Consider the following 12,789-nt stretch of genomic DNA (forward strand, 5'->3'; position numbering starts at 1 on the left):
CCAATGTATCCTTAAGAACTAATCGTCAAACTCTAGCAAGATCAGATTGAGATCTCCTTTAGATGATCACACACTCTAAAAGATGACCACCAGTTTCACAATACTGGATTTCCACACACTTTCTTTTACAAAGATGATTCTTTCAAAAAGACTAAAAACACTTGATTCAATCACAATGAATTCTCACATTAAGTATTTGCCAATAATGTTTGTGAGTTATAACAGTTTTTCTCAAAGTGTATTTTTCGAAAAGTCAATGAGATTCTTTCACTTCTTTCTATGTATTTCTGTTATTTTTAAAATTGTGATTGATTCAATTTATATAGTTTCAGAAAAACTTCAGACAAATCGATTTCTCCATCGATTTTATTAATGTGTATTACCAGCTCAATCGATTTCCCAATCGATTTCGCGTTTCTTGTTTTTCTTGAATTTCTTGACATAGATGAACTAATCGATGTTTTTAATGCATATATCAAAAACTGATACTGAGTTTATATCAGAGTCGATTGAGCAATCGATTATGATTGTTTTGGTTCAAAATTTGAGATCAAACAATCGATTACTCAGTCGATTCTATTTTACTAACATAATCGATTTGGCAATGGGCTAATTTCTCCCTGTTACTCAGACACTCAATCAAGTCGATTTGCCAATCGATTGATTTCTTCCTGTAACTTAGACATTCAATCAAATCGATTTGCCAATCGACTGATTTCTTCTTGTAACTCATATATTTAATTTCAATCGATGTGTCAATCGATTATGCAGTATATTTCTGATAAATGATGAACTGATTCATTTATGCAATCGATTACCTAATCGATTTCTTTTACTCATAGAGCACACGTCTGATAAAAACCTTTAAGTAATCGATTGGCTAATCGATTGACCTAATGAAAACTTGGTTCTATGACTTAGAAAATCGATTACCCAGTTGATTTCCCAATTGATTGATTAACATACTTATTTTATGATTTCAGTTTTAATTGGCAAATATTAAATGTGTGAAATCATAATGATGAATCTAACTAATAAACACTATGAACACTAGACACATTTACACATAATCTTCAAGCCTTGTATGATATGATCAATCTTTGCTTGATTGCTTGAGATCCAAGTTTTGTCCAAGTGTAGTGTTTGATTCTTTCCTGAAAAGTATCTCAACTCAAACTATTAGATTAATCAGATAATGCACATACATTGTATGTTTGGGAGTTACATCAAAATCTCAGTCAAGGAGGCATATATCTTACACAGTGTACTTTACAGCTTGTAATTTTGTACTTGCAATTGTCTCACTTGAAGAATGATCTTGTTTTATACTTTTTATGAAGCATATCTTTGATCCTTCGAATTCTGGAATAATTATGACTTAGATTGATCCTTGCTTTTTCTTGATGAAGATATGAGATGAATAAAGCTTCCAAGATCCAATCTCTCACAAAGAAACTGATTATTCTTGTTTTTGACAAAAACGAAGATTGTTCTTCGTTTCCCAGAACTATGTCAAGATCGATCTTCGTTTTACTGCTTTTGCTTTCTTGATTTTAATGAGATCTGCTTTGTAATGCTTGGTACCTATCTTGTTTTAACACACTCAAATACACATGTTAAATACCAAAACACTTAGAATCATAATTAGAATTCTTAATTAACTTTTTGCTTGTTTTTACAAAACATTAAATTGAGATTTTGTCTCAACATATATATATTATAAGAATTGATGAAGAGACAAGCGACTAAAAGATTAAATTAGTTCTTATCATCGATATGAGTTGTAATATAATTTAATTTTCATTTTGTTTTGACAATATTATAAAAATAATTTGATTTAACACAACGAAATTGTCCCCGATAATAATAAAATTAGATTTGATCAAATCAAAATAATTAATAATAACCATTATTAGTATAATAAAAAAATAGCTTAAATGCAATTTTAATCTCCTATTTTAATTGATTCATAATTTTGGTCCATTTATTTTTAATTTTGCAATTTTAGTCCTCCTATTTTAACTGATTCTTAATTTTGATCTCTCTAGTTTTAATTTCACAATTTTGGTCCCCTTATTTTAACTGATTCGTAATTTTGATTCATTTATTTTTAATTTTTTAATTTTGGTCCTTCTATTTCTTAAAATTGAGACATTTTATAAATCTAATGGATCACATATTTTATTTTATAAAATCTAATGGATTACATTTAAAAAAAATATATAATATTAAGAAAATATTAGATATTTATATAATAAATAATTTTAATTACAAAAGAACTATTTAAAAAGTAGTTTTTAATTATTTTAAAATTAATTAACTCTAAAAATATTTTTATTTATTATTTTTAATAATTAATATTTTTAGATTTTTTTAAAAATAATTAAAAAAAATTTAAGTTCAGTTTTAAAAAATTAATAAATAAAACTATTTTTAGAATTAATTAGTTTTAAAATAATTAAAAACTATTTTTTAAATAACTTTTTATGATAAAAAATTATTTTTAAATGTAATCCATTAGATTTATAAAATGTGTCAATTTTAGAAAATAGAGAGACTAAATTTAGAAATTAAAAATATTGGGATTAAAATTACGAATTAGCTAAAATAGAAGGACTAAAATTATAAAATTAAAAATAGAAAACAAAAACAAAAAATTAATTAAAATAAGAAAATTAAAATTAAAAAAATTATAAATAAAGAAATCAAAATTTTGAATTAATTAAAATAGTAGGACAGAAGTGCATTTAAGCTTAAAAAAATTAATAATATGAAAAATATTCCAACAAATAAATAAATATAAAAGGTACGCTACGCGAAGCATAATTCACCCTACCTACGTAGGGTTCCTCTCTCTCAAATCCAAGCCCATCTCATTCATTCTTCGATCCTTCGATCCTTCGATCTCATTCATTCAAGACCTAATAATCATAATAATCTATATATGTCACAACTGACCAAATTTACACACCGCTTAGCATTTCAATTTCCCCCCCTTCTTTAAATTCTTTTCTGCCTTCTTCTCCTTCGTCGTCGTTTACGTTTTCTTCTTCTTCTTCTTCTTCTTCTTCTTCTTCTTCTTCTTCTTCTTCTTCTTCTTCTTCTTCTTCTTCTTCTTCTTCTTCTTCTTCTTCTTCTTCTTCTTCTTCTTCTTTGTGACCTTTTATTGATTTTATGGATGGATGTGTTTGGTGCTCGGTGTGATGCTCTTGGTGCTCCCAACACCCAAGATCTTAACCTTTTGGGACATGTTTCAGAAGGTTCGTTTTATTTTATTTTTGTTTAAATTTGTGGAGTTACTATTGTTATTATTATTGACAATACTCTTATTATTATTAATTTGCTTAAAACACTTCATTGTCATTTTGTTGACTTATTTTTTTGGAGCACGTTGATCTGTTTTTGCTGAGGAATTTGATCTTTTTATTTGTTTTCTTTTTTAAATTTAAATATTATCTCTAGTTCATAGCAACACAGTTATTAGAGTTCTTGCAAGTGTTATGCTAATTTCGATTGTCATGTTTGAATTGAAATAATCATAGTATTTTTTATTGATTGCTTAATTTCTAAGAAGATTGTAGATGTGGCTGCATACTCTGGTTCATGACATTGGACTGTTCAATGCTGGATCAGTAGCATTCTTTTTCTGAGTATTATCAATCAATGACTTGTTGTACTTAAGATAGGTTTTGTGTACTTTTTTGAAATTATGACGATTCTTGCGCATTAGTTGTCTTGACGTGATGAAATTTGTAGACTTATGTTGTATGTTAAACATTTATGAGATTGTTGAAATACCGTTGATTCAATTTTTTTTTGTTATGCAGAAGGTTCAGTGTTTGATGCATCACAATATGCATTCTTTGGTAAAGATGTTGCTGAGGAGGTTGAGTTGGGCGGGTTAGATGATGAAAATGATTATATCCCTTCTGTTGCTTTCAATGAGGAGGAGTTTTTTCTCAATGGAGAAGAGGTTACTTTTTCTATTTCGTTACCCTATTTTATTTATATGCCTACTATGTTTTAAGGTATAGTCATTTTGATCTCTTGCTTATAGTTTAACTGTGTACATTTTCTTCATTTTCATGTCCTATCTGTTTTCTTCCTTGACCTTTCCTCATTTGGTAATGTTGCACTCAAGCAAAAGTATTGCAAACTGTTGAGTAAACAGAAGCATATGCGGAAAAATCTATGTCTCTACTTACCAAGAAGGATTCAATATATTTATAGTGAATGAATATAGTGAGATATAATTTTCCTAGTTACCGTATTTACAATGTTCTTTCTAAATGAGAATTTTCATTAAACCCCTGTTTATGTAGATCACAATATAAATGAGGATTGGCCTTTACCTTTACGGTATAGACCAATGTTATCAAATAGTGGCCATGGCTCTATGGCCAATTTGTGAAGGATGGGGGCGCCATGGCAGTTTATGGTGGAAGCGGTGTCATTAAATAGTGGATTTTTTGACCTTCCGCCATGTTCTTCTAACCGCAATCGTAGAAGACTAGATGTTAGAAACCTTGTCAAAAAACTAGCAAGACACTAACCTAGTTAGTTGTTCATGGTGCCTCTAATCAGAAATGACTACCCATGGATCTTTCTCATATGAGCGATTAATATTTAAGAGCTGATGCTGAATTTGTACCAAATAACTGTTATTTTCATATTGCAGGCGGATGATGTAAGATCTCTTTCTGATATTGATGATCTCACTACCACTTTTTTGAAGGTATGAATGTGAAAATATGATATTTAGCTCTTTCTTGAACTGCTGGAAATTTTATTAGATTAATGACTGATTAGTATGTTGATGTCTGGTTTTTCATTTTGATTGGGATGCCTTCACTTAAAATTAGAAAAAGTATGTATTGTAGTGTATATTTCTTTTATACTAAAAACAAGTAATAAGAATAGAAGAAAGATACCAATAGGGGAGGATAAGGAATCCTCTGAAACACATATCTAAAGTCTAAACACAGGATGAAAATAAAATAAGATGTAACAGATTTGTTCAATCATTATGCCTGTGAGGTAAACTACTTTAAATGCCTGTGAACTGGACATATGACCTGAATACCAAAGAGATGCCATAAGCACAATCCATTCCCATTGCATGCAGTGAGGATTCAGGTGTTTTGGTGCAAGGGTTATAGTGTGAGCAGCTAACCTAGTAGTAATCTTGATTGATATTAAGGAGTTGTCTTTCTATCTTTCCTGTAGAAGCAGGCTAATAGTTTACTGTTGGTTGAATTGCATTTAAATTTGATGTTTTTTTTTCTTGCCATTCTGTTATTGTGAATCTGATTATAGCAAACAGAATTAACGAATGACTTCATGAACATCAAGCTACCAAACAACATTGTAGTCTGTTTGATTACAGTTTTTAAAATCTTATTTTTAAAAAAAGCAAAACAAAATACTTGTTTGGGTAAGTGTGTTGTAATTGTTTATTCTCAAAATTTGTTCATATCTGTTTAGTTTTTAGAGCAAGAAAACAATTAAAAGCTAGAGTTGATTTTGTTTTAACTTTTTTATTTTTAATTTTTATCTTATCTTTTGTGCTTCATCCAATGCTCTTCATAGTTGTCATCACCAAGTACGGTGCCATCCAGCGATGTCATGCTAATAAGAGTTGTATAATATTTTTGATGTTAAGTCATTTTTAATTCAATAAAGTAATATATATTTAAAATTATTAATAGATATATTTATCATACAAATGTCCATTAGTGTTTTATTGGGGACGGGGACCCACAAGGTAAGGAGTATGATCCGCTTCCCCAGTGCTTTTAGGGGAATTTTGTTCCTTATCCCCAGAGGAAAAATTTTGTATAAGCAGGGCCCCAAGTGGCCCAGTCCTCATGGGCAAGGTTGTCAAGATCAAGATCTTGAGTAAGACTAGGAGCAGTATTGTCAAATTGCGGCACTATAGCATTGCGGATTTTGACGATTCCGCTATCAAAACCGCAACACTATCCTAGTTTTGCTATTAGGACAATAGCGGCCACTAATCCAATTTCTGCTAGCCGAAATAGCTGCAATAGCTTAAAAAAAAAGAATTTTATGTTTTATAAAACTAATAAAACTGAAAGATTTTGCATGAGTGGCAAACATGGTCGATTTTTATAATTGAAAAACTAAAGAGTTAGTCAGTATTACTCCTATATTAACTATAATGCGTGTAACTTTTCAGTATATAAGCTATGCTAAGGCTCCACTCCCTTTTTATTTGTATGTAACATGTCTTTTTTTATACATAATTTAGTTATTTCGACCTCTATGCGGCCTTCGCTATTTGACCGCAGTGCTATCCGCTATTTCACATAGCGGATTTTCTCTCGCTAAGCTATATTTCTAGCAATTCTCTCTCATTCAACATATATTAAAATGAAAAACACCAAAGAAAAGATTCATTATGATAAAATCCAGAATTTTATTGACGGAAATGAATGAGCTTTGAAGCTTCTTACAATGGTAGAAATCTGAAAATGCAGCAAAGAAAACTAAACCGGAGTTCAAGAACCCTAAACCAGAGCATAACTGCCCCTAACTAAAGAATTCTCTCCTAACTATTTTTCTTACAATATTTCTGAATGAATTCTTAAGTATCCTTCCCTCCTTATAACAGACATCTATAACAGAATCCCATAAAATCAGGGAATATACTAACTAACTCCAATAGTCAGTGTCCTATTACTACCGACCCCTTGAAAAATAGCCTTGTCCTTCAAGGCTGAAATATGCATCAAGTATCCTTCCCTTCTTGCTGCCAAATCTTTCCTCTGCACCAAAACTTGCTTCTATCAAATAGAAAATTGAGCCAGCCATGAAAGGTGGATAAACCAATACCAGCAATACTCATAAGTAGTAACTTTCATAGGAAAATGAAATTCTCCTGGTCCATTTCATAAGGCACTGTTCTCTCTTGGCTGAATAATAACAATTTGTTCCCCCCGTTGTTTTTGGGCTAACTCTAGTGCATCTATTTCAGCTCATATTTTAAAAGCCTCCACCAACTAATTAATGTCACTAAAGACGTGTAGGATTATATTTAAGGTGAATGCTCATCCGCCCCCTGATTTTGCCTCCCCATCCTCAAATACACTCACTACCAGAAGCTAGGATTCGGTAGTGTATTTTACATTACTGGAAGCTTGAATCCGGTAAAAAGCTGAAAAATGTTGGGTTGGATGAGCATTCACCTATATTTAATAAAAAACTTTGTAACCACTCCTCTTTCTGGACTTGTTGGGCATAAATAAGATGTTTAAGTTGGGCTTGACTCATTAGGTCAACAATGAGATCTCTTTTGCAGACTTCCAATTCTGCCCTTCTGCTTTCTCTTCCCCAGTTTCTCTCCAACAGCGAGCACGGGGGAATGCAACAAACACAATGACAATGATTCAGCGCTTGGCGGCTGAGGCGGCGCGTTCGCTGGTTGACCGGAGTCTGACGACTCTGGCAAGGTGAATCTGGTGTATGCATTTTTGGCAGAGGTTGTGGTTCCCATGGTAGCAACACAGATCAACCACAAGGAATCTGTTGGGAACAACCTGATCCGGTGGCTTCGGCGACAGACGGTGCGCGGTCGAATGACACATAACCTTGCTTGTGTATAAGCTCTCTTTCTCTCGCAATGAAAGGATGTCTGAATTTTTTGATGGAGATACGGGAGCCTCTTCTCTCCGCGCTTTGCAGATCTCTTCGACCACGACAAGCAGATTTGCATATGGTGATTTTGGTTACGGTTGAACCGTGGCAAGTGGATCTGTGTCTGGCGGCTTCAGTGGAAGTGTGAGGCACAACCAGTGAATCAGCCTCTGGCGGCGTCGGTAGCAATTCCTGAAAGGTCGGTTCTCCCACGATTTGGATCTCAATTGTCTTTACATGCATTTTCTGAACTGTTGATACCGACGACAGCACAAGATTGGACGGAATCTTCAAGGATCTAGAATCAATTCCACCCGTTTCATTGCGCAAGATTTGGTTGTTTCTTTCTTTGCCTTCTACTTGTTCCTTCATCATGCTCACCAAATTACCTCCATCTAACAGTGGCAACTCGGCCTCCTTCTTGTACTCCGATATTGAATCTTCAGTGAAAGTTGAAGATATATCCTCATCTGTATTTTTTATTTTATCCTTTATTTGAATGTCTTGGAAACAATTAACAAATTTTGTCTGTGATTCCAAAGTTTTTTGATATTTTCCATGCACTCTGGTTGTAGTATTTGATTTTAGGATTCAGTTATGATGTTGGAAATAATGATGGTATCATTGAATGGTGATGCTATCTGTTTTATGTAATGTGATATTAAGATTGAGCATCTTGATATATTTCAGTTGAACAAAGTCGTTAGTGGACCAAGAAGTGCAGGAGTTATTGGTGATCGGGTGTCAAGAGAAAGTGAGTAAGCAACTATATAATTAACTCAGCTATTTGCTTGTTCTTTTATCTAATGAACTGCTAATTATCTTCATTAATCATTTTGTAAAGTTTCATTTTGTTTTTCAACACTTGAGGTGCTTACGATGAAACTTAAATGTGTTAAATTTACTTGGACTGTAAAGTGTAATATCAAAATCTTGTACCGCCAAAGTAAGAAAATTTATACCATAATTTTCTAATAATCTACTCCCTCGATTCCCTTCTATGTGTCGTTTTTTAATAAAATTTTTGTTTGTTTTTATTTGTCGTTTTCAAAGTTCAGAGTAATGTTAAATATTGTTTTTCCAAAATTATCCCTATCAATTTATTGTAGAGAGATAAATAGGTGAAACGTGATAATAAATTGTTAAGCGTATTATAGAAAAAGGCATCATATTGTCAAAAGTAACCAAATTTATTGACTTTCTTAGTATGTGTAAATAACCTTAAAATGATAATTAGAAAAGGAATGGAGGGAGTAGATTGACTTTCTTAGTATGTGTAAATAATCTTAAATTTATTGACATCCTTATGCTAATTCTCAACATCGGACTTATTAAACCATTTGCAACATTCAGCCAAAAAAAATCTTATCGCGTAGTTGTAGTTATGGTCTTATCATTTGGGTTACAATTACATTACTAATTACTAAATACTTATGGTCTTATTTTTATTTTTTAAATCATGTAGTTGTAGTTTCTTCTTTTTTCAGTGTTAGTTACAGAAGCTTTTTTTCGGTGCCTCTATGATAAACTTTTTTGACCTCTATGATAAACTTTTTTGACCTTTATGTACATACATGCACATTATTAAGAAATCTCAAGTTGTGTTAACAACCAAGCATTGGTTTAGAACCTATGGAAACCCGTAGCTCTGCAAGTTGAAAACCTTTGGGTAAATACTGAAGACTAGCTTACACTTTTTATGGTTTTCTAAGTGAAGGTTTCATTTCCTATAGAAGGGGCCTGAGAAATGTTAGGTCAAACTCAGTGATTAGGTTTTACTTGGGTTTTTAGTAACTGCACTGATGGTGGTAGAAGGGGGCAACACTTTGCAATGTATGATATTTCATTAGGGAAGTTGCCTCTTGTTGTGGTCATTCAGAAGGTCTTTAGGCGTGTGTAAAATTTTCCTGTAAAGCATAAGACAACGATAACACTTAGGAGTTTGGAATTGAATATTCTAAGAGAAATTTTGTTATGCTTCATAGCTGTGCACTATACCCCCTTATCTGCATGGAATCTTGTTTCAGTTGACTTCTTTTTTAAGGTATTCATGACTTGATTATTTCTTTTCCTATATTTTTTACAGATTCCTCTGCTTCTGAATGGTCACAGAGGGATGAAATTCCCTACTGGGTTGACCATCACACTTATGATAGTGAAGGTTCTCAGGATGGCAAAAGATGGTCATCACATCCCCATTCTTCTGTCAATCTAGAAGAATCAAAGCCATTATACAGAACGTCTTCGTATCCTGAGCATCAACGGCAGCTACAACATCACCTCCAACATTGCTCTAGTGAACCTGTTCCTAACTGGTTTGATCAACATTTTTATGATAGTGAAACTATTGATGATGAAAAGAGGTGGTCATCACAGCCACATTCCTCCACTGTGCACAAAGAAGGACCAAAGCCCTTGTATAGAACATCTTCGTATCCTGACAAGTGCCAAGAGCTTCCTCGTTTTTCTATTGAACCAATTTTGGGACCAACATCTTCATTTACGTCTTATCCTCCCCCGGGTGGTAGGTCTCAACAGTTTTCTCCAAATCACAGTACAGGCCAGTTGAACATTCCTTATGCTGGGGGAGCTCACGTGGCATTGTCATCACAAAATTGTTCTCGATTATTTAATTCTGCATTACCCTTGAGTGGATCAAAATATGAGCCACGTTTTAGTGGAAGTTTGCCCCAATTTCCTACTGGCTCCCTCCTCAATCAAGGAAACCAGAATCAATGGGTCAAGCAAACAGGGTTGTATCCTCGAGATCATTCTAACCTCCTGAATAATATGTTGCAGCAACAACTATACCATCACGGTGGATCAGTGTCTCCTCACTTACTGACTCAGTTTCAGCAACAGCAGCACAGATTGCATCATCCTCTTCAGCAATCAGCAGGCTTCACGTCAGGTTTACAGTCCCATTTAGTTAATCACCATCTTTCGTCTGGTTCGTCACCTGGTAGAAAATATGAACACAAGCTTGGTCTTGGTGATGTTAGAGAACATAGACAAAAATCAACTCGCAGACAGAGTCATCGTTTCTCCCAACAGGGTTCTAATGCCAGTAGCCAGAAGAGTGATTGTGGTTCGTTACAGTTCAGGTCCAAGTATATGACTAGCGACGAGATTGAAAGTATTCTTAAAATGCAGCTTGCCGTGACTCACTGTAATGACCCATATGTTGATGACTATTATCACCAATCTTGTCTTGCCAAAAAATCAGGGGCTAAATTGAAACATTCATTTTGCCCAACCAAAATAAAGGAACTTTCTTCACGAGCCCGTGCCAATACTGAGCCACACGGTTTTCTTCAGGTTGATGCTTTAGGGAGGGTTTCATACTTGCCCATTCGTCAGCCTCGCCCTCTTCTTGAAGTTGATTCTCCAAACTCCTCTGTTAGTGGTGGCTCTGAGGGAATTATTTCAGAGAAGTCCCTTGAGCAGGAGCCTTTGTTTGCAGCCAGAGTCACAATTGAGGATGGTCTCTGTCTTCTTCTCGATGTGGATGATATTGACCGTTTTCTTCAGTGTAATCTGCTACAAGATGGTGGAACTCAATTCTTACGAAGAAGGAAGGTCCTTTTGGAAGGGTTAGCAACATCACTTCATCTCGTAGACCCACTGGGAAAGAATGGACACAAAGCTGGGCTTGCTGCTAAGGATGACCTTGTTTTCTTACGATTAGCATCTCTTTCGAAGGGACGGAAGCTCTTAGCAAAGTATCTTCGGGTGCTTGTTCCTGGTAGTGAGCTTATGCGAATTGTCTGCATGGCTATATTTCGTCATTTAAGATTCTTATTTGGTAGTATCCCCTCCGATTCAGCAGCTGCAGAGACTACAACTAATCTTGCTATGGTTGTTTGTCAGTGTGTCCAAGGAATGGATCTTGGTGGTCTTAGTGCTTGTCTTGCAGCAGTCGTTTGTTCCTCGGAGCAGCCTCCACTGCGTCCCCTTGGAAGCTCTGCCGGAGATGCTGCTTCCCTTATTTTAGTTTCTGTTCTTGAGAGGGCTACTGAACTTCTAACTGATCCCCAAGCTCCTTGTAGCAATAATATGGGAAATCGTTCATTTTGGCAGGCGTCATTTGATGAATTTTTTGGCCTCCTCACGAAGTATTGCATGAGTAAGTACCACAGTATCATGCAATCACTGCTTATGCAAGGGACACAAAATGTGGCTGCAATTGGATCAGATGCTGCTAAAGCTGTCAGTAAGGAAATGCCTGTTGAGCTCTTACGTGCAAGTCTTCCTCACACGGATGATCCCCAGAGAAAGTTATTACTGGATTTTGCTCAGCGTTCTGCACCTGTGATTGGATTTAACAGCCATGCTGGGAGCAGTAATAGTCATGTAAACTCAGAGACGGTGCTTAGTTAGTAGAGTAGAGATTTCTTCTGATGATAATGGTTTTCAGGTTTAATGTCATATCCAATGTGCTATCTTGCATCTCTGTTCAAGTACTTTTGCATCTGTGGCGGCGATACTTCTGATGGAATGACAATGTGTTGGCATAGTGATATATGTTGCTTTCAAGCTCTTCATGTATCATGAAATACTCAGCTTGATCTGTTCCTCATGTCTTTTATTTTATTTATGACAGGGGAGCTTATTTTATTACTTAGTATGGTTGGTAGATACACTAGTGGTTAGCATGTACATGTTTAGGCAGATATTTGATTCCCATACTCCCTTTCAATTAGGTATACAAGGCGTGAGGGGTTGGATTATATTCAAATCTACTTAAGATTATAGGTCACAATTCTAGGGAGCAAAGGGAAAATGTTGACCATTTGGTGGTGCTAAAATAACATAGGAACTACTTCAGAATAATTTATGTTGACCTTGCTGCATAGTTTTCATCTCGTGACTATCCTAAACTTTAAATTCATTGATGTCTTTTTGGTTTGGGTGCATTTGATTTGCTGAAAAATATGGGATTAAACAAACACAATTTTGGTACTAAGTTAAATACATGACACAACCATACAAAATGAATTTCACTAAATTATGAGACAACTTTTTGTTTTAAATACAAGTTATTTAAAAGTACTAAAATAACTTTTTATTTTCAAAAGTATTATCTCCCCCAACTCCTCTCTCTCCACTCTCCTTTTATGCTCTCTCTCTCTA

At 34.3% G+C, this 12,789-nt stretch overlaps 1 protein-coding gene across 1 annotated transcript; it reads left to right on the forward strand.

Annotated features, from left to right (window-relative positions):
• Positions 1–2,821: 2,821 nt before the first annotated feature.
• Positions 2,822–12,518, forward strand: LOC101512706 (protein PAT1 homolog). Its single transcript, XM_012719873.3, has 5 exons — positions 2,822–3,260; positions 3,828–3,973; positions 4,679–4,735; positions 8,347–8,410; positions 9,743–12,518. The coding sequence occupies exons 1-5, from the start codon at positions 3,179–3,181 to the stop codon at positions 12,034–12,036; spliced, it is 2,643 nt and encodes an 880-aa protein (XP_012575327.1). The 5' UTR covers positions 2,822–3,178; the 3' UTR covers positions 12,037–12,518.
• Positions 12,519–12,789: the final 271 nt, after the last annotated feature.

This window comes from Cicer arietinum, chromosome 7 (genome assembly GCF_000331145.2).
Source record: "Cicer arietinum cultivar CDC Frontier isolate Library 1 chromosome 7, Cicar.CDCFrontier_v2.0, whole genome shotgun sequence".
NCBI classification, from domain to species: domain Eukaryota; kingdom Viridiplantae; phylum Streptophyta; class Magnoliopsida; order Fabales; family Fabaceae; genus Cicer; species Cicer arietinum.

Excerpts from the sequence above, each read along its gene's own strand:
- LOC101512706 (XM_012719873.3), top strand. The coding sequence starts at position 3,179 with ATGGATGTGTTTGGTGCTCGGTGTGATGCTCTTGGTGCTCCCAACACC. Across the intron at positions 3,974-4,678 it reads TTTTTCTCAATGGAGAAGAG|GCGGATGATGTAAGATCTCT; the intron begins GTTACTTTTTCT and ends TTCATATTGCAG. Across the intron at positions 8,411-9,742 it reads TGATCGGGTGTCAAGAGAAA|ATTCCTCTGCTTCTGAATGG; the intron begins GTGAGTAAGCAA and ends TATTTTTTACAG.